At 40.4% G+C, this 22,343-nt stretch overlaps 2 protein-coding genes across 4 annotated transcripts in view; one reads left to right on the top strand and one right to left on the bottom strand.

Moving 5' to 3' along the window:
* usp24 (ubiquitin specific peptidase 24) overlaps positions 1 to 13,718 on the bottom strand; it is a 43,460-nt gene extending 29,742 nt beyond the window's left edge. For all 3 annotated transcript variants that reach the window (XM_020631770.3, XM_020631771.3, XM_020631773.3), the window contains exons 1-12: positions 13,374 to 13,718; positions 7,532 to 7,700; positions 6,929 to 6,996; positions 6,689 to 6,832; positions 4,744 to 4,869; positions 4,346 to 4,381; positions 4,176 to 4,241; positions 2,206 to 2,271; positions 1,837 to 1,911; positions 1,358 to 1,516; positions 1,158 to 1,272; positions 972 to 1,075 (exon numbers count right to left, since the gene is read on the bottom strand). In XM_020631770.3, coding sequence (XP_020487426.1) covers positions 972 to 1,075; positions 1,158 to 1,272; positions 1,358 to 1,516; positions 1,837 to 1,911; positions 2,206 to 2,271; positions 4,176 to 4,241; positions 4,346 to 4,381; positions 4,744 to 4,869; positions 6,689 to 6,832; positions 6,929 to 6,996; positions 7,532 to 7,700; positions 13,374 to 13,652 — 1,407 coding nt within the window. In that variant the 5' untranslated portion in view covers positions 13,653 to 13,718. The remainder of the gene's footprint in view (positions 1 to 971; positions 1,076 to 1,157; positions 1,273 to 1,357; positions 1,517 to 1,836; positions 1,912 to 2,205; positions 2,272 to 4,175; positions 4,242 to 4,345; positions 4,382 to 4,743; positions 4,870 to 6,688; positions 6,833 to 6,928; positions 6,997 to 7,531; positions 7,701 to 13,373) is intronic.
* Positions 13,719 to 15,877: 2,159 nt separating this feature from the next.
* Positions 15,878 to 21,995, top strand: bloc1s2 (biogenesis of lysosomal organelles complex-1, subunit 2). Its single transcript, XM_020631857.3, has 5 exons — positions 15,878 to 16,072; positions 16,237 to 16,353; positions 17,641 to 17,760; positions 19,022 to 19,126; positions 20,414 to 21,995. The coding sequence occupies exons 1-5, from the start codon at positions 15,907 to 15,909 to the stop codon at positions 20,443 to 20,445; spliced, it is 540 nt and encodes a 179-aa protein (XP_020487513.1). The 5' UTR covers positions 15,878 to 15,906; the 3' UTR covers positions 20,446 to 21,995.
* Positions 21,996 to 22,343: the final 348 nt, after the last annotated feature.

Here is a 22,343-nt window from a genome sequence, read left to right as displayed (position 1 = left end):
AGCCACACTCTACAAAACAATTGGACGCTGTTCAATTTTGATGTTTTCTGAGTGTTTTTATAAATTTGGACCAGTTGATTAAACTGAATCTAAATTTGAGTTCAATAGAATTGAAAATAGTCGTTAGGAATATCCCTAGTTTCCAGCTCCTAATTTATACTTCTGTGTCAAATCTAAGCCGTAGCATACGCTGTAGTTGCACGTAGCCTTGCACCTATGCAGAAGCATACGTACGTAGCCTGAAGTGCACCTACTCAAAAATGACCAGACCACAAGCCCTGTGATTGGTCGGCTGGATCGCACCATATATCCTGCATTAAAAACATTCCCAGTCTCGCAACCATATTCAAAATTCTGCCGAAGGAAAAAACGCTAGAATGCTATTTAAGAGCTCCAACTTCAATATAATACGCTAGTTTTCAGTCGCCATGGTTTCCTGTACACAAACATGCAGAGAATGTGGCAGAACCTGACACTGGTGATAAACCTGGCATAGTAATCCCACTGCCAACTAGTGTTCGTAAGGGTGTTCAAGTATTCAAGAGCTATTCAGACATACTGACACAAAAGTATGTTGTGATCACAATGGAGAACATTTGACGCAGAAGTATAAACCAGGCTTTAAATGTGAAGATTTGCTGTTTGTCATTTATGATGGTAAATGAAGAGTCGTCGTGTTTGAGTCTGATGGTTTGACAAGATGTTTTTGAAGTCGACACTTTCGGCTTGTGAAAGTTGTGTTGAGAATTTGTGTACATTTGTTTTAAAATTTGAAGATTAAACAAATAATAACATAAATAACAAGATAAATTGATACAAATAGTAATCATATGTTACAGTCATTTAATACAGCATCCAAAATAAGTCTACAAACATGAAATATGAAACAGCCGGACTGAAGTTTAAAGAGAAAGAAAACTGTTGAACACACTTGATGAATGTGTGACTGATAAGAGAGACTTGGTGCTGACCTGTATCCTCCAGATCTTGGAGAGTTCATCCAGCGACAGTTTGCTCCCCAGCAGCTCAATGATTCCCTTTATCCTCTCACAGTACTGAGCCTGGTCAATGTTTCCTGCAGGACAGAAATAAATCATGACCACAGCTAAAGTTTAATCAGTCTGTATAGGATCAAATTTTTATTGTTCGATTCTTACCTTCCAGTGCTATTGACAGGACCGAGTTCTCTACCAACCAGTCCAGAAGTTTATCCGTGTCGATGGCGTTTTTCACCGTTTTCGACACCGTGCTCTCCTCTATTAACTTTGTCACCTGAGAGAGAAGAAGAGACAAAGACGACATGAGAAGATCTCATGACACCCAGAAAGGAGTCACGTTGTCCAGTAAAGATCCTGACCTCTTTGAGGGAGTTCATCTTGGTGGAGAAGTGGGGGGTTTTGAGCATGCGCAGCAGCGTGTCGAGCCGCAGATCGTCCACCACGGTCACCAGCTCCCTTTGGAATCGCATACACAGCAGCTTGATGGCCGACAGCAGGTCTGGGATGCTCACCAGACGCTGGGAATGAAGAAGGGCAAAGTCACTGTTATTGTACAGGAATTCTTTGACTAAAATTCCCATGTTGCGATCACATGCCCCTTTATTTCTAATGTTTTATTAAATATTTATGTTTTAGTATTGTAACCACAAAATCCCTCCGTTTGTTCTTCCAGTTACACATTCAAAAGTTTTGAGAATCTTACAGCTTTCACACTAGTTTTCGGGGTGAGCTGCATGTGTGAAAGCAAACAGCTAATGTTCTCCTGCCAGCCCCTCTGTTTTCATTCAAACAAAGACAAAAAAAATCGAAATAGACTAGACTAGATGAAAATTCTTACCTTATCTTTGAGGTCCTTCTCCTCCAGATTCTGCACATACGTGATCATCTTATGAATAACTGGATCAAGCATGGGCTGAAGAAAAAAAACAAGAATATGAGACTTTATTTATCCCTAAGATGAAAACAGTCAAAGCAGCAGGATAAAGGAAAGGAGATACAGTGAATGAAAAGAGAATGAAAATCTGAATTTAGCACAAAAATCATATTTACGAACATAATAGAAAACACACAGGACACGAAAATAATTACCACCACTCCACTACCATCAGGTGTGTGTGTGTGTGTGTGTGTGTGTGTGTGTGTGTGTGTGTGTGTGTGTGTGTGTGTGTGTGTGTGTGTATGTGTGTGTGAAGGTAAGTTGTCTCACCTGGACGAGGCTGGAGTTCAGGTATTCTGCACCAACTCCAAGAGGCTGGACCAGAGCTGACACACTCTGAAGGGAAGAGGGGGAAGAGGGAGAGAGAGAGAAGAGAGAGAGAGAGATGACACAAACCATAAAATGTTTTCAACTTATAAATAAAAAAAGAAGAACATGACCAGATTTTAGCAGATCAGTAATATGTCTCTAAATGCTCTAAATGTTATAAATATTCTGTTATTAACTCAGTAAAGAACTTTGAATGGCTTTGTGTATGAAGGGTGCTCTATACATACACGTGCCTTGCCTTTACATCTACAAATTACATTACAAATAAATGTCAGTTCATTAATAGTGGTTCAGTCATCACACAATCCATTTTTACCCAGTACATCAAACTCTGTTCTGCCCTGTGTTTGGACTGCAACCATTTTGGGTGCGACTGTTTTTTTGCTGCCCGCTAATAATATCTTTATTGGAAAGTTATCCAGTGATGAAAAGTGGGCTGCAATGTTGCCCTGATAAATTGTTGCTTAAATGTTATTCAAAGGGAGCTTTGAGTAGAGCCGCTACTCCTTTTCATCGAAAGGAGCCAGTTGAGGGGATTGTGGCATCTGATTAGGATGCTTTACTGGACACATCTCTTTGGAGGTTGTTCTGGGCATGCTTTACTGGGAGAAGACCCCGGGGGTAGACTCAAAGCTTGCTGGAGGGATTATACTGTATATTTCGTCTTGCCTGGGAACGCCTCAGAATCCCCCAGGAGGAGCTGGAAAACGTTGCCAATGAGAGGGACTTCTGGGCTGACTTACTTTGTCTCTTGCTTGGACAAGCAGAAGAAAATGGAAGGATTGATAGATAATGTACCACTTTATATTCTGTTTATGACTGTTGGAAAGTGGCACTGCAAACTTACTTTGTGTTACAAGGTATCCCAGCAGGCCGCTTGTAGTAGACAATGAATGGGAGTTCATTTTCAACAGTGTCAGTTTGCTTTCAGACGGTACACACAGTAAATAAGACCTACTCTACTGCTCCTCTCATATTAAAGTGTTTGGGCCAGAGTTCAGGCTGTCTTTAAACTGATACTGTGTTTTTTACTGCGAGAGAGAGAGAGAGAGACAGAGAGAGACAGCGTAAACAGATGTGTGGATGAGTTTCCAGAACCAGAGCCCAGCTGTCATTTGTCATTCAGTGTAAATCACAGCAGCTTAATGAATCGTTCCTGTGTTCTTGTCTTTTGTAAATCTGGCTGTCTCCCATCTCTGCTCCTCTCTGAGCTGCTTCAGTCTCCTCCACCTTCCTCCTCTATTCACTCAACCCCCCCAATCCTGCTCCCGACTTCCTGCTCAAAGCCGACATATGAATGAGTCACCCCTGGGAAGGAGCTCTCCTCCATTATCTTTCACTTTCACGCTCTCTCCTGTGTGAGGAGTATGTTAGATATTTGACAGCTTACATACTCTGCTGAGCTCACTCTGAAGAGAGCAAGAGATCTACAACCAGCCTTATTCATATGCCCATGGTTAGAGGGAGTGTGTGTGTGTGTGTGTGTGTGTGTGTGTGTGTGTGTGTGTGTGTGTGTGTGTGTGTGTGTGTGTGTGTGAGATTGTGTGAATCAATGGCTGTGGGCTGCTGTGGTTCCGGCCAGGTTCCCAGAAGGAAGCATCAGTACAAGGATTCCTCAGAGCATGTAACACAACAGAGCATTTACACTGTCGCACAGCGGGACGATTTGTGTTTGTGTGTGTTTGTGTGTGTGTGTGTGTTTGTGTGTGTGTGTGTGTGTGTGTGTGTGAGAGAGTATCAGTGAGCAGGGGAGATGAGAGAGACATTCAGCAGTGTGCAGCTGAGAGCGGCGGGGGGAAACACGGTGACCTTTTGCCTGCAAAGGCGGCCTCAAAGTCTGTCTGCATCCATCAGCGAGAAAGCAACTATTTCATCACTCCGAAGATGAAAGGAGGGACGGTTACACTCACAGCTATCTCGATTTCATCTGCGTTGAGCTTCGTCTGGATGGCGGTGAATCCTCCCAACTCTCCAAACTTAAAAAAAAAAAGAAGAAGAGAAGGAACGTTTAAATGAAAATGAATTAAAACAATGAGAGGAATAATATATCGAAATATTAAGGTTACTGCTTGTGACTCACTCGATTCACCAAATCAACCAGCCAACCATGAGGCTCCTGAAAGAGAAAGATATACTCAGCTATAGTACTGAAAAACATTATGCTTCTCACACACACACACACATATGGACGCACACAGACATATTGAGTTTTATGACAGCTGTTGTGTGTCAGTCACACATGTTCCACTTGGCCTGTGGCTTAGTTACACAACACACATAAACAGCTTCTTTGTCCACCATGAGCATTGATACAAACTGTAAACAAAAGCTTATAAACAAGTTTAGATAGCACAAGTAATAAACTCTGACTGTTTTGCACAGCTCTACATATTCACACGTGCATGAAAATGAATGGGCACACATTATGCAGAAGGAATGTAATGGAGTGACGGGGCAGACAAACAGGGCGTCTCTTACTTTTTGATACGTGTTGCTCGGCGAGACAGCAAACATGTTGGCCTCGTCTCCAAAAACTTCAGCCCAGTTCCTCTGACAGGCCTTCATCCGGTTCTTAAAGTGGTACTCGTTGTCAGGGTTGAAGGCCTGCATACGAGAGAAAAGACGGAACATTAACACACGGACAAAAATGTTTGGCAAACTGACAGAAGTGCCTCTAAATCTTCAAAACATGAACACTTTTTACCAAAGCGCATTCACTTTAAATATTGGATAAATAATAAGTGCTGGCATCAAAATACAAACCAGAAATAACATGTTGCATCTTGTCATCTAAAAAGGTTCTACAATGTAATGAAAAGTCTTTGAACAGACGAGGCTTTTAGTACTTATAATAATACAAAGAAAGACGGTGCTCTTTGGGCATTCTTCTTTAGAAGAAAGGTAAAAAGGGAAACTTCTAGAAGTAGAATATCACAAAAACTAACTTCAGGTAGATACATGTGTCTGTATCTACCTGAGGAAGGCTGAACAACGAAACAGTTTTAAAATAATAATCATATAATCATCTTATAGAACCTGCCAGTTCAAGAAAGGCATTTACCTTTCTTCCAAAGACGAGTGCCTTGGTTGTTCCCTGTCTTTGTTCAAGGTTTTTTACAGTGTGTTTTGTCTGCGTTTCAGCCAAAGGTCCACGATGAACCGGAAAAATAAATCAGCTGATGTCTGAAAATGCTACAGCTGTTCTTACATTTCACATTTACATTTAATGTTCACATTTAATGAAAGTACTCATTGCAACCCCTAACCCTGAAATACTTGTGGAAGGCAACATTTCCTGATCAGGGACTTTATTTGGGGGTTTAATAAGTCCAGAGAACTCAATTCAGATCCCGGTCTGCAGAGGAGAATCGCTCAGTTACTCTTAATATATTATCTCTTGTATAATTAAAACTGCTTAAGAGTTTAAGGCAATGAGAATGATCCACTGAAAAATTGAATAGTTCTTCCTTTTCAAAAACGGTCAGACGACGAACAACCACTGTGATCCACAAACAAGAGGTAGAGTTGCTACACCAAACCACCTTAACCTGAAGTATTGACTCAATTCAATTCAATTTATTTGTATAGCGTCAACTCATAACAAGTGTTATCTCGAGACACTTTACAAAAAGCAGGTAAAATACCTTACTCTTTGTCTGTTAACATTACAAAAGAGCAGGTAAAAAGACCTTACTCATTGTTATGTTGCAAAAAGCAGGTAAAAGACCTTACTTATTGTTATGTTGCAAAAAGCAGGTAAAAGACCTTACTTATTGCTATATTAAAAAGATCCGGCCTCTCCATCATGAGCACTTTAGCAAAGCAGCAAAAGTTACAGTGGTAAGAAAAAACTGCCTGATTAAAAGGCAGAAATCTTCGGCCGGATCCCCGGCTCATGACGAAACAGCCTTCACAGGCCTAGACTGCGCCGGGGTTGGAAAGGGATAGGGGGAGAGATGGGATAAGATGCAGGAAGAGGGATAGGGAGCAAGGGGGTGGGGGGAGGCAGACCGTCCATCAACAATCCGGTGGGGGGGGGTTGTTCTTGACTTGGAGTGAGCAGCACAAACAGAACTCAGGAGTCCGCCACTGTTGTAGTAGTCTGCCAACATTTACTCGTGCAAGGCTATTGACTGGAACTGTAATGCACATGTGCAAAGAGTCTCTGTTTTCAGAGGAACAGTGGATTTCCAGTTTACATGGCAGTGGAAATGGTGCTGCTTCCAAAAGTTTGCACTCTGGAACCTTTTACCAAGACTTTCTGTTTTCAGTTATTTGGCTGAAATCGTTGTCATGTAAACGAGGCTTCCCTGATGTTCAGTCATTAAAAAGTAATGTTAACTACTTAAAATATAATGCATTAAAAAAAGAGTAAAAGGTGGATATAGACACATTAAGACAGACAGAAAGAGAGAAATCCCACCATAGTGAGGACCCCCATCAGGTTCACGGGGACGGGGTCCTGCTTCACCCTCTCTGCCACCAGCTCCACCAGTAACATCAGCATGTTGTAGATCCCCTCGTGAATCTCTGTGCCCCACTTGTGCACGGCGCTGCTGGTCAGCAACTGATCAACGGGAGCGACAAAGAAAATAAGAGTCGGTGAAATAGAATTTAATTTATAAAGCACTTCAGCGAGTCACTTAGATATTCACTGCTTCACCTTTTTAAAGGCCTCGGGCATGCAGCGATCTATGAACCGCTTACAGTTCTCATCAGCGTCAGCAAGACCTGAGAGAGGAGGAGAAGTTAGTTTTTACATAATTCTTTGAGAAGTACAAATTCAGAGTACATTGACATTATCTGTCTGTGGTGATGTAGATGAATATGCGTGCATCCTTTAAATCTTTAAGAAATGTGGATGGATCTAATTTAATTCCATGCACTTTTGTTACTGGCTCAAGAATGCTTCACACCTTCTATGAAATGGTTTAAAGGACTTTTCTGTGATTAAGGAACACTCCACTTCATTTGTTTTTTATTGCAAAAGCTTTATTGGCTGAAAACACATCAGACCAGGACACTTTGGAAGTAGAGATTATATTTCTTTTTTTCTTTTGGTAAAATAAAGGAATAATTAATTCATCTCACATCCAAAACTGCATGAATATGTTGTGAACACAGAGCTAAAGATAGCACGATATAATCCAAGTGTTCAAAATTGCACCCAGCCGTCCAAACATTACAAGCTGCCCACACAATTACCCACATGCAGAGCATTTATTTTAATGCACAAGATCTCGATCCCACGCAGACGTGATCTTACCATGTCGAGCGAGGCAGGTGGACGCGATGAGACACTTTCCCAGAGACTCCTCTCTCTTGTAAGGGATGGACCAGTGATCGGTAAAGACCCGACTCTCCAGCTCGTACAGGTTGGTGGTGGGAAACTCCATGCTGCCCCCCGAGCAGTTCCCATTCTCATCATTGCTCCTCTGCAAACACACACACACACACACACAAAAGACAAAATTACAACCTTTATTTCACACAGTTGGTCTTTTATCATTAGACACTGCCTCTTGTCCTCTGTGTGAGGATTATCCAAGTGGCCTTCAGCAAAGGTAAAGTCAGACAGGAAGGATGATGCTTCATTCTTTCCTCTCCTCTGGGAGAAGAGCGACAGCACTCAATTAGAAAGTGTCCTCTCCTTTATCTGCCCTTCGCCTCTGCAGAGAAGCTTTAAATGGATGCAGATGCAGACATCTGCTTGTAATAATAATATTTTTAAGGGATATTTTTGCCTGTGTTTCAAAATCAAAGCAAGACAGAGACAAAAAAGAGAGGGGAGACAGAGGTGATGACATGTAGCACAGGGCATGGCTGGAGTCATACCTGGGCCTCTGTAGTTTAGGAGTCTTAACCCTGATTTTTACTAGTTTATTATCGATGCAGATGTTTGCTCCCATAAAATACCACCAAGATGGAAGTTGGCTTTTCTATACCATTGTGTCCTTAATGTCCTCAATCACTGAGTGTCTTCACATGGACTTGCGTATCCATTGGTTTTTAAGTATACCGTTTTGTGTTTGTGAATGTCAACATCATATCCCTGATCAGAGCTCTTATCACACTTTTGAGAAACCCCACTTTTCTACCTGGAGAACTCCAAAAGAAAGCTGGATACTGTGGCATGTATACGCCTTACCCTGGTTCCTGACAGCTGCAGACGACCTGCACAGGCGCGGCCTCGGCCAACTGACGTATCAGCATAAGAAACACGGCGGCGGCAACAAGAGCCGCCGCCTTACTTCTGGAGCTTAGTTGCCAGTGACAGACTGACACCAGTCAGAGGTGAGGACATGTTTAATAATTGCTGTCGCACTCTTCTTCTGTTGCTGGATGTGGATACGCCATAACCGCAACACGATGTTGACAAGCCTGCGATAAGCCACAGTGGTGTCATTTTTGTCAGATTTTAAAAGTGCTGCAGTTTGTGTTATAAGAGATTACATTACAGGCGCCTGTGTCATTAAGACGCAGTAACCAGAAACCGGGATACTAGAATTGAACATGCATACAGGGATGTGAATGACCAGGAGTCTCTGTGTGCATGTAAACGCCGTATATCCTGAATATGAACAGAACGGGGATAAGGCTCATAACCAAGATACTCAAGTCCATGTAAACGCGATTACAAGTACGGCATAGTTTGAGAGAGTTGGAGCAGATTAGTCTAAAGAACAATAACTACTGTGCAACAAAATATACAAACATAATACAGTAAAAGACACTGAGACAGGGAATTACTTCTCAAGTTTTAGCTTTATGTGAAGACTTTAAACCTGCTTAAAGTAGGAGCTACAAGCTAATAGTTTTGGAGCAAAAGCTAAGAATTGGACCAATAACAGGCGTCTCACTCTCAGCACCTCGATGAGGCTGGTGCCCGGTACATTTCTTTGGTGATTTATGTCAGGTTATAGCTAACGGTCTCCTCATACACATCACCTACACCAAAGTATCAAAGCAGAAATATAAGTCAGGGTTTGACAAACAACGCACCCCTTTGCTAGCTGGACAATTCGTGGTGCTTTTTTTAAGTGTCTACCTGAGTGCTACATTAGAAAAATGTCAGGATGAGGAGATAGAGTCAGTCGTAATGTAAATCGTGCAGCATGACCTGAAACAGTCTTATTAGCTATTTGATGATGCCAACAATGACAGACAGCTCTGCTGTGATATCTTAACAAGTTATTAGATCAAAATTCACCTCACTCAAAGTCAACTATTATACCTTTTTTGTTTAATCTGTTCTGCCTCGGTCTTTTAGTGCTCTGTGAACACAAAAAGTCTGTGTGGTGGAAGCCAAAGCAGACAAAAGGACTGTTTTTGAATTATTTACACCATAAAGTTGTTTACATATTCATGAAGTCAGATGAATATTCATGATTTAACTCTGCTCAGTGGAACATTTCAGGACACATGTGCAGCACTAACTCATGACATATTTGAAATCACTTGCTGACTTACATGTTGAAGCAGCTCAAACTATGGTGGAGTAGTGGGATTCATCCCGCGCTGCATTATAATCTTAATTACCAAAACTACTGCAGATCATTTGTCCATTCAGCTTGTGGGACGCTCTACAGTGGAAACAATTAATTCTGCGAAGTTACGTCACATCAAGCCTGACCATTTTGAATACATCTCCACATATTAGCATACATAATCACCAGTGTGTTCAGTGCAGGTTTTAATGCATCGCATGCAATATGAAGTGATGGACTGGACATTACGAAGAGGAGGACAGGATGGAGGAAAGGGGGAGAGAATGCAACAGAGAGGTATCATATTTCATCTCTTCCTTTCATACGAAAATGAGACGTGATGGATGATGGATGAGAGGAAGGAAACAGAGAGAGGGTCTAACCTGACACCTCTTTTACTAAATGTAAGGTTTAAAAAGGAAAGTGGTTTCACTGCAGATGGATTCAAATTCCACTCCACATAAAATAAATCAAAATGAGTTATAAGAGCGGATTTTTTTTATTTATTTATGAAGCGTGACAGCGTATTTAAAGGACAGATCTTCTCATACAGAACCTGTCATAAGCAGGAAAACAAACATGCACTTTTATAAGCTGCAGCGCTCTCTGTGTTTAAGCCTCTGAGGTTCATGTCTCACAGGCACAGCATGCATGCATGTGTGTGGCTGTGCAGGACGATGAGGTAACTCACCACCACTCTGTTACTATGCACCCTGCAAGCCTCCTGAGACCCCCCCCCCAGCAAAAAACTGCAATGTGTTTGTGTGTGTGTCAGGGAGACTGCAAGGCTATATTTAGGGGCATAACATGAGGCCAGAGACCTATGACATTCCTCTTATGTCCAAACACAGCTAACAGAAGAGGAGAAGAAAGGACAAAAAGCATGTTGATCCTTGCTCATTCCATGTGTTGCTTGTTTTAAGAGTTAGTATAACATGCAGAAGGGATGTTTCTTTCCTATACCAATAAATGAGAAGACAAAGCGTTTACAACAAGAGCTAAAACATGCATAAATCAATTTTAAATCAATCTGGAAAAATAACTCGTGCTCGTGTGCACGTGGAGTTGTCTTGGCAGCTGAAGAGATTGACTAACAACACCACAGTTTGCATAATTACAGGAATAGGCATATTATTTACAGTGCCCAGCAAGTGTGTGTGATATTTTCTGCATACTCTCAATGCCAACTGTTGTTTGTGCTACACTTACTTTAACAGCCCGCTCCGAAGTGTGACAAATGAAGAGAATAGAAAGCAAAGTCACTTGTTTGAACCTGCTGATCTACAATCACAGCAGCTCAAACAAGATTATCCATCAAAGGGAAACAAGCGGTTTACAAGTCTGAATCAACAATCGCTCACATCAAATGATGTGAGAGTCTCTATGAAAGACTCTTGGCACCCTTCTGACACCAGCCACAGGTTTTTAGTCAATTTTGGAAAGCAGCGAGTTTGGGGTCAAGTTGCTGAAGGTGATGCTGTCTAGGGTTGTCACAACACCAGAAATGTTAACTTAGATATGATACTATTAAATATGGAACAATATCGATGCCTGTTTTGATACCATGGCAACAAAAAGAGTCCTGGGCATATTACCAATATTTTTTTATTTCTTGTTTTTAATCACAAAAAGATATGTGTGAGTGGACACTTTTATTTACTGTTACACATGAACACAGGAACCTCTTAGGAAGTGATAGTAGCTACAGGTAAATCAATTACAAATGTCATGCGGCTGTCGAAGAAGTATCAAAAACCACAGTCAATCCCAGTTACGACATTTAAGAGCTGGTACGGAAGAGGAATGAAAATGGCCACGTGTGCTAAGGAGATTGCAAAACCGGTCTTCTTAGACCGGTTTCAGGACCGGACAGCTGACTGCTGTCAGCCATGTATAATGCGAACCTTTGTAGAGCAGCCTGTATATATCCAGCTGATAGCACTGATTACAATCCATTCAGACTAATCACAGCTGAAATATGGACCCAGTTGTTCAGAGATAATCTGGTTGTATCAAATCTGATTTTAAAAATTGGGTTATTCAAAAGAAAACAACAAAATACAGACTATAACCTATAGTCATTTTAGGCTATAATAAAATATCATTGTTGTAAAAAGTTTTTAAAACCTCAATACTTCTTCAAAAGCAATGTTTTTGTACGTCACTATAAATACACAGTTTACCTACCTGATAACTAAAACCAATAAATTAAAAAGCATTGGGTGCTTAGGACTATTTTTGTTGGTATCAATATTGTTAAGTATCATATCTTATTTTAAAATTCTGGTATCATGACAAACCTTTAAACAACAGCATGTCTAAGTCTAAGGTAATGTCTTGAGTCCTAGTTTTTAAGAAAACCAATCAAGACCTCTAAGGCCCTTTCTCCACCTACAGTTTTATTCTGAGTGCCAGCCTCTTTTTTCAGTCTTTTTTTTAAAAGAATAAAATTGATACAGAAATAGATTTCAATCTCATCTCATCTTCTTTTTTAATATTAGATCTATTATTGTTGTGAACCCCTTGTCTTGATATGTATCGCATCGTGAGTTGATTGTATCGTTACATCCCTATTATCTACGATAATACTGTGATGATTGAACAATTCAAGAGCAGAAATGTTTTAAAAATGGTACACAAGTTATGGCCTAGTATAAAATAGAAATGATGCATTGTTTTACATTGTTGTACTTTGTTCCTGAAATACTCAAACTAGCATTCAATAGGGATCATGGTTATCCTGATGTTTTGGATCAAAGGTGTCAAAGATTTTTGTGTGTGCCCTTTTTCAAGCCATTTTCAAGATGTTTCCAATCAAATAGCTGTAATATCCAGTGGCCCTGAAGATCAACTGCACAAATATTTCATGACTGCAAAAACAGTATTTCAGTAAATGCAAAAAATAAAGAAAAATAAAGAAATGCAAAAATATTTCATCAACAGCAACAAAAAAAAAAACATTCAACCTCTCTAAAAAATATTTCACCTTCTATTGTTATTTAAGATTTTTTGCAGAAGATAAAATATTTTTTGCACATGTTGATTATTTTTTTTTGCTGTTTTTGTCAAATGTATTTGAGGTTTTTGTTTTATTTGTGTTTCACAATACTGTTTGGCATTAGGTTAGATTTGGTGAAATGTTTTTTTTGCAATCATGAAGTATTTGTGCAGTTGACCTTCAGGAGCCACCGTACAAATACGCTGTGAATACTTTTAAAACAACTGGGCCCAGATGTGTGAGCCCTGCAGTGTGGTGTCCCTGTGCGGCTTCACCTGCACCAGTCTCTGGCGCCTTCAACTCTCAACCAGCGTTAGCTAGCCAGCTACAAGCTAGCAGTGTTAGCTTGTGAGTTATGAATGCACCTTTGGCTTAGTCATTTGAGTTTCTGTTCTTTCTCTTAACAGATACTACTGTAGACACCCAGAGTCGGGGACATGCCCCGTCCTGTAACACTGGAGGGTGTCTCACCTGCTGCTCTGACAGCTCACGTTGGGCTCGCTGCAGCTAGCATTGAGGCTAAGTTAAGCTAGTTAAATGGGCGAGCCCCACTCTCCCCCAGTAAGTTGTAATTGGCCGTGTTCTCCTCCCTCTCTCCTGTGGATGCTTGTTGCTGTTCTTACCTCACTGTCCACGACATCGTGATATGCAGGTGGGGGATCGAACCCTCCAGTCCCAGTCCGCCCGCTGTTTTCCCCGTCTCCACTCGAGCCCAAGCCGGGAGCAGGCCCACTCTCCATCGGCTCGTATCCATACCCGAGACCGGGGCTTTCGTTGGTCAGCAGCGCCACAGCCTCGTTGATGTCGTTCTTCGCCAGCCGGAGCGCTTTCCGGATCACGTCTGGGTCCGGGAAACCCATGCAGAGGAGCGTGGTGATGTGCTGCTCCTCCTCGGTCTCCATGTTCGGGGTGTCTCCGTCTCTCAGACTAATAGTAACGGGGTGTTCTGCACAGCCCTGTAGCTGTGCACGCCGCCATGTTTACAGTCCTCTGCCGCTAGCCTGTCACGATCAGCTTCCCCCTCAACAGCGCCGACACAGGTGTAACGTCGAGCTTTGCATGCCAAGAACTGCATGCTCCCAGCGGGAGCGCGCACAGCGAAAGTATTTACGTTACAATTGTTTCTAGGTTTCGTTTTTGAGTATCTACAGTTTCTCTATATTAGGTTTGTGGTGTATGGATGGAAGAGCTAGCGATAAAAGTGATAAAAAAAATGTTGTGAATAAAAAATAAATATTGATCAGAAATCTGAATTATTATTTTTTTGGGGGGGATTTCAAAACTCTTGTGTTAGTGATTTTTTTAAATGGTTGCTACCTTGGCCACTTCTATCTGGTAAACGACATTTTTTTTTTTCAAATCTCAATAGAAAGGCTAAAAGGTAGATTGAAGGTAAAATGAAAATCTACAAAGGCAGAAGTTGGCTTAGGCCTACATCATTTCTGAAGCTTGTAAAATGCATTTTTCTTGTCATTTCAGTGGAAGTATGATTTGAAAAGGGTGGTAAAGATAAATATGGCTTACTCATCAATGCTTTAGAATAAGAGTATAGGGTGACCTGTCTGTTTCTATAAATAGCTGAATCACAAGGACAAATAAGTCAACATCAATTAGAAAATAAAGCACCTATCACCAAAACATCATTGACCTCCTCTGCAATAAATAGGACAAAGTATGACATGATAATCCTGCAGCAGATCTTACATTGAACTAAAGGATTTTTACCAAATGTGTTCATCTAATGCTGTTCTTTAGTGTTTCCAGTGTTTTGTTCATTGATGTTGCTGTTTTCTGTAAATTCTAGACATGACCTCATTTAATAAATCAATAGCTAAGGGACAAGGGTAGACAATTAGAGAGTGCCGTCTGTTTTATTACCTTTAAACGTATAGCAACGTATTGCTCCTGAATACGTAAACGGTTTCTTTTTGTATCATGAGTAAAATGTAACACCTATCTTTTATAAACTGTCTGTTGGGTTTTTGTCATTTTTTCACTGTTATTAATCCTGGTGTTAATTTACCTTCTTCTACTTGAATTCATTTACAGACTATTTTTGTCTTGCAAAAAGCAATGTTCTACTTTTCTCTGTGTTGTTTTGCTTGCTACTTGAAGCACTTGTTGAATTTTTAAGGTTCTTAAATATATTTTATGTTAGTTGAGAAAAAGCCAGCGAGTTAACACTTGCAGCAACACAGAATTGTTGTTTAATGTCTCCTTGTGAATAAAAAAAAAATACATTTGAATAAAAAAATAAATTTTGGCATACTTGCACATCTCTAAATCGAGAACCGTGAAAACTGTCATCAATGTACAGCAGTGGAAAAATGAAACAGTTCATGGGGGAAACTGAGGCCTGACAAACAACACAACACTGGCTCAAATTCAAGCAGCAACCTCCGGTGTTGGAAAATGAAAACCTGCAGTTCCTAAAGTTTCCACTAGAGACTAGCTGCTGAAGCCCCAAAAGTCACATATACACACCCATTCAAAAATGTCAATTTGTTGAGCAGAAAGAAACATGTTTACAGGCTGGTCCAAAAACACAATTTTGATTTGGTACTCTGCAGTTTGTGCTCAAAATGTGCAAAGTTTGCAATGACAGTGGGAAACCTCCATCGGACAGCATTCACAATAAATGACTGAATGTTGCTCTAGTGGCTAGCCCTAATGGTGGAGGAGACACTTGTTCTTCGACATTTTCATTGCTCTTCCTATTTATATTTTAAAAATGAGTTAATGCTAACTATGGAAATGAACTATATTTATTTTTTTAATCTGCTATTTATTGACGTAAAGGCAATGAAGACTCCAGAATCACAACTAACCACACATAAAACTAAAGAGTGTGAACCTGCTTCTAAAATTATTTAAAAAATAAATACCATTGTGTCTTATGTTAGAGCTTCAATAATTCAACAGCTGAAAAGTGATATGTTCGTAGAAGATTGGTTATACCACAAAAAAAAGATAGATATATGTAAAAGTGTTTTTTTTTTATCATTTAGCTGTTCTGCTCTGAACACCTGATGCCTGATTTTCTCCTCGTGCAGGGCGTGGCTGTGCGCGCGAGCAGTGGGGTGGTGGTAGTGGTGGCGGGCGGAGGTCACGTGATCTCTCAGCTCATGTGACAAAGAAAGTGAAAACAGGAACAAAATGGCTGCGACTGGAGACGAAGCTGCAGCCATGGACAGCATCTCCAGAGCACCGGCGGCCCATCCAGCGGCCCTGATCCCGGCTGGAGGCACCAGCCCGCCGGGAGAAGGAGCGGCGGAGGTGTCGGAGAGCCCGGCGGCCGCTCCCAAAAAGACAAGCACGAACAGTGAGCGGTGACTCTTAGCAGCTTCCGTAGCTTGCTAATGCTATTTTACCATGAAGTTACCTACATGTTGTCTCCTGTATTCTTCAATGATTTATTTTTCTGGTTGATTCATGACAGTGTTTGAACCGGACTGAGGGTTTGTTCTGTGTTGTTGATCCGGTCAGGTGATGGAGGTGTGGAGACAGCTGAGGAGGCTGTGGAGCCTGCAGAGCCCGACATCAACGAGCTGTGCACCGACATGTTTGAAAAGATGGCCATCTTCCTGCAAGGAGAACTCACAGGTCTTTAAATGAACTCACAGGTCTTTAAATGAACTCACAGGTCTTTAAATTCACTGACATGTCCGTTCAAGAAGTGCAAAATTTAAAAAACTATTAAAAAACAAAAAAATACAGACAGTAAATATCCCTTTGAACTACAAAAATATCCAGTGACCTGTGATATATTTGCACATTTCTAACAACAAAAGTAAACAGACATTTAGCAGTTACAGCATCTTTACCAGATGTGTCCCAATAAGGCCCAATATGTGGGATAAATAGTTCCCATGACTTCTTAAAGTTCTCACCATCATCTTTGATTCTAGCTAACATGTTCTCAAGTTATATTATTAACATGAGTTCCATCCATGTTTTAATATCTGGTACAGATGTACCTTTCCATAATCTGAGGACCGACCTGGCAGCCACGTTAAGCCCTACCTTTATCACTACAAAGTAATGTTTGGATTTATTTTGTAATTCTTTCTGCTCTCCAAGTAGACATGGTCCAGGGCGGTGGTTCCCAAACTCTTTCTGCGGGGCCCCCATTTGACCGTACACATACTGTTCTATTCATTGAGTAACACACGGCTTTTAGAAAGGAGGCAATTCAAAGTGATACTGCTTAACTTACAGCAAACTTGCTACAGACCAGACACGTGTTTCATTTCTTAAAAACTGCAATGTAAGCTTTACTTTTAATAGTTACGGCAGGTTGTTGTTCAGTAAATCTCTAATCTTCTTGAAAAAAAAAAAAAAACAGAATTTGATTTCAGCGTAATTTTATAGCGTAATACATTTATGTGTATTTAACTTCGGATGAAAAAAAACATGATCCATAAAAAATTACATTTATGCGAATGTGATTCCTGCTTTAATGGTGAGAGGCATCATTAAACATCAGTGAATCGGTTATAGAGCAACCCATATTTAAAAATAATTCATCAACAAATTATTTGTATTTATTGCTGAACGTTCACTCTTTCCATGCATCGACAGCTGTTAGCACAAATGCCCTCTCAGTATTCTGAGAAGCTCAACACAATCATTCTGTTGGTGTTCAGGTATATTTATTCAAGACTTAGATTAAACTTGTGCTGCTTGAAATACAGACCTGACTAAAAGACTGTGTGTTGATTTTATTCCAGACAGCAGAGGTTATTCTTTTCTATTCTTGTAAAAACTTTAATCCTAACGAGCAGCATTATTAACTTTTCATTTCTCATGTTTATATTCAACTCTGCCATCACATGTTATCCATTTTTCTCTTATGCATTTCTATTCTCCTCATGTCTCTGATCTGTTCAGGTACATGTGAGGATTATCGTCTGTTAGAGAACATGAACAAGCTGACGAGTCTGAAGTACATGGAGATGAAGGACATCAGCATCAACATCAGCCGGAACCTGCAGGACCTCAACAACAAGTGTGAGTGAAATACCTCATCTGCACTAAAAGTGAATACCCTAAAATCCTGTGTATGAGACACACTTTTAATACCTATATTTTAATCGAAGAACGAGTGCTGCATCTTATACACCAATGCGACCAATATACCTGCACACCAGGTGACGCGATTGAAAATGTTTCCCCGTTCATTCTGTATTGTAAACTGTGCTCGGATACATCTGTGATACATGCAACGCAGACCAGGCTGACTGTGATACGTTTTTAACATATTTTCTCCCTCAAGTGGTGAGAATCATTACTTACAAGAAAACTGCGGTATATTATTTCGTAAATAAATCTAGAGGAGCGCTCTTTTGATGTAAAGAGTCCTCTATTCAAGTTAATGAGTGACCAGCGGAGGTGGGCTGAACTCGTGGGCCTGTAGGCGGCTTCACAACTTTCACTGCAGGCTAATAGCTCAACTGCCGTACTGTAGCTTGTAGTTGTGAAACTCCACAAAGTGAAAACAGATGGTACTAATAGAGCTACGCAGCTGTACAGAAACTGCACCTTTTTAGACTTCCCTGAACACAATAGAAATCATCTCCCAGGACGGCAGTTTAAACTTCTTTTGTCTCTGGAAACCCCCCTAAAGCAGACTGCGTCTTGTATATCGGTGCGGCTTATATTCCAGATTTTAGTGTAATTATGGGTCAATGTAGATGTTATAGTTTATATATTACATCCATGATATTACAACACATAGTCCCTCTGCATTAAAAAAGGCATATTATTGGATAATGCACTCTATGATTGCTAAGTTTGGGAGAGTATTCAGAGTCATCCAGATCATGATAAAGATCTGTGATCTGCTTATAATAGCCTTTTTCAAACTGGACCCCCCGACAGATCATCACTGTGGTCACATTTAAAGTCGAATGTTTCAATAGGGACTAAAGTAAGGCTTCAAGTGTCACAACTAGCTTCCTTGTCTGTTTTGTTAGCTTTTTAGAATTTGAAAACATAACCTGTACACATGAACTTTGTTACTTTACTATGAAATTAATGTATTTACTTTTTTATAGATTTACATTTCAGCTCCGAAGCAGTATGTAACATTTACTCATGTTTATAAATAATATCACACAATAAGGAGTGATGTCGTATATCATCACTGCTGTGATTCATGGCAATCCAATATAAAAAGCTATACCAGCCCCTCCCTGTTTCCTCTTCTCCAGCGTGAACATGTGTCTTGTTTGTTGTTGTTGTTGTTGTTGACTTGTTGTTTTTAATTCAGATGCGAGCCTGCAGCCCTACCTGGACCAGATCAATCAGATCGAGGAGCAGGTGTCTTCACTTGAACAGGCTGCTTACAAACTGGACGCCTACTCAAAGAAACTGGGTGAGACAGTCTGAAGGGAGTGTTGTGCATGTGTAACAATATCTAATTCCCTGGAGAAATGAAATGAAATTTAACTTTATGTCACATATTACACGTTTACTCTTAGTAGACGGACTAGGGACACACATTAGTGTTAGGAAAAACATGTTAATGTGTATTTTACAGAATGTGACCTTTGAGGAATTAAATGACGAAACCACTTCAAGACATCATTTTTCTCATTTAATAATTTCTGGGATTGTCTCATATGAGTTACAGCTGACGTTCAGGCATCGGTATTGATTGACATTCACTCCGTGTGACACATTTCTTATTTAACTGCATTTTTAAATTTATAAATATTTCTGGGACACTATTTTTTTTTTTTTTGTACCTAGATTTAAATGTATCAAACAAGGCATGAATGCCGACACTCATGATGACACTGTAAGATCGTAAATCTAAGCCATACATCGGGCTGTAAATGCTGTGACCTTGGCGAGCTATGGCTGGAGAAAAAGTTAAATATTCTGGTTTACTGGGACGACTGCTTGCTAATGTTAGCATCTTAGCACAGGTTATACATTTCCACCTCAACAGGTGAGATTCTTTAGTCTGTTGTATTTAATCACTTTCTGCAAAGCCTTCAGCCTTCAGGCCTTTGGAAAAGGTTCTCTTCCTTCATGTTGTCCACAAGATTTCCTTTCTGAGACTGAGAACTGTAGATCACAACAGTCATTTTGGACATTGTTTTCTCAATGCGAGCTAACTCACCCTAACTGCAAGCCTCCTGAGCTTGTGTTACTCTTGTGAGTTAAATGGTCTCTACAGTGTTGAGAGATTAAAGACTAAACACAGAGTGCAGGAGAGGAAGAAAAACTTAACCTCATAACCTAAACCATTGACCCTAGTACATTTTAACTAAACCAGGCCTCTGCAGACTGATTCACTCAGACTCTTAATGCAAAAAATGATGACTGATTCAGATCAGTTTATCTTAACACCTCTATTAACTATGATGGTGAACTTCTTCCACACTGAGAGCAAACTCCCTGCATGACTGCATAAATATTCTGCTTCTATATGTCTTGTCTGTTCAGTGTGCTATGTGTGACACAGACCAATAATAGTAAAGCCACATGTAGCGTCTCAAGTTGCAAAGCATTATAAAGTCCACCAGCAGGTGGTACTATGACACCACAGTTTCCTACCAAATATTCCTAAAATTTCAGAGATCCAAACTTTATCTGGACTTTGGCAGACATTACCTAAAGAGTGATTATTTCCTGTCTTTTCTTCTCTCCACAGAGGCCAGATTTAAAAAACTGGAGAAGCGATGATGAGGAGGAGGAGGAGGAGGAGGACAATGACGAAGAGGAACAGAGAGAGAGAAAGAATTATTTTGCCTTCTTTAATGCGGCCCTGTGAATGGAGCTGGGAGCTGTGGAGAGGAAGTGAACTGAGACTGAAACAACAAACAGTGCAACCACTTTGACACTTTGAAACAAGCGAGGCGGAAACGGCTGAAGGAAAATGAATTTGTCCTGAAACGATTGGCTCACGTTTAACTGCAGGAATACTGATGTTGGACGCAGTCGGCAGCCAAGACGGAGGAGAAAGTTCGTTGTTTATAGACATGCTCTTCCACGTTTTGTTGAATAATAGACGACATACCTTGATAAAAAAAATATTCATATGTGGGAATCATGGCACTAACTTACTTCTTAACTGAAAGAAATGATATAATAGTAGAGTAAAACAACACTTGCCGGTAGCTACATGATGAAGCATGATAGATGTATTTTAAATAATGTCCCAGCTTTCTTATTCTGATCATTTCACATCACCAAATGCTTCAAAGCGTTGCTGTGGTTCACCTACTCACTCATGCCGATTGACCGGAACCTTAATGGGCATGTGCTTAAGGTCTCTTTATCAGTTTACAGAGATGGCGTCCAAAAGTTTGTCCTCTGGAATCTTCTCTTTTGAAAACCTTCTGTTTCCAGCACTCAACACTGTTGTGTTAACGAACAGCCAAAAAAAAAAAATAAGTTGCCTCCTTTTTTTTAATATATTGTTGTCGTGTTAACAGGGCCTTACTTCCCAGACTAAAGTAGAAATGAATCAGAAGAGCTGTCAGTGTTAGAGCAGGTATCACACCTGGGCCACTCTTCTTTCCTCTACCTGTTTGTGTGTGCGCTGACTCGATGGGGAATTATGTGTGGCTGGTTCTGCTAATTTTCAGGCGCTTTAATTTTATTTTTGAGAATTGGAGAAATTGAAATCAATGCTGAGAAATCTCATCTCTTGATCATATTTTTGCTCTGTGGTTTTCTCACTGTATGACTGCTCCAACCTGTCAACATGAGCACCCGAAAGGCAGGTGGTTCTACGAGCATTACGGCCCCCCCTCTCATCTGAGGCCCCTGTATACTCAGTGCCTTGTTTTCCACCCAGTCTGACACCCCTGACTGGCAGTGTGACCAAGGCAGGGGAGAAACTAAATGGGAAAAGGAATATATATATATATATTTTGACTAAATTCTCAAAACTTCAACTTTGTAAAAAAAAAAATTTTTTTCACCTCGAGTTGGCACTGAAACCTAAAGGACAAATTTATTCTGAAAAAGATTCCCTGCTCTTAATTTGATTACCTATTTCTAGCACTTATGATTTTCATTCCAACAGGTATTATTATAGACATTTTAATTTTAGAGTTTACCATGAAAGGAAGACTGGAGAGCAACAGAAAGTCACACTTTCTCCAAAGAGCGAGCTCAAGGTTTGCAGTGAAAGAGATTTGATATGAAGTATTTTTTATGTATGTCTGTAGATACTAACACATAAAACTGGATTTTGTTTATTTCTCAATAAATTATGACATGCAAGAGTTGCTCGAAATTCCTCCTGACAGCAGAGGGCAGTGCTGCACCATGATGCAGACTCAAAATCATGCAGAGTTGATCCATCAAACATTGTAAATCAGAATCTCAGTTTAAGGAGAGAGGGTTCATTTTTTTTAGCCTTTTCAGAAGTGGAGAAACAGATGACACATGTGGACAGTTTAGAAACAGAAAAGAAAAGGTGACTTCAGATGTGTGTGATGCCCTATGCCTCCTGTGTTTCCTGTCCAGGAGCGTTTTGTGTAACCAGCGACAGATTATCCAAACTGGCAGGACCTCCCTCCTGACTGTGTGTGGATTTGTGTGTTTTGGGTCATGCACATGTCTGTGTGTGT

This window comes from Labrus bergylta, chromosome 6 (genome assembly GCF_963930695.1).
Source record: "Labrus bergylta chromosome 6, fLabBer1.1, whole genome shotgun sequence".
NCBI lineage: Eukaryota > Metazoa > Chordata > Actinopteri > Labriformes > Labridae > Labrus > Labrus bergylta.
Note: the sequence above shows the minus strand (reverse complement) of the source record. Positions and strands in the feature narration are given on the sequence as shown.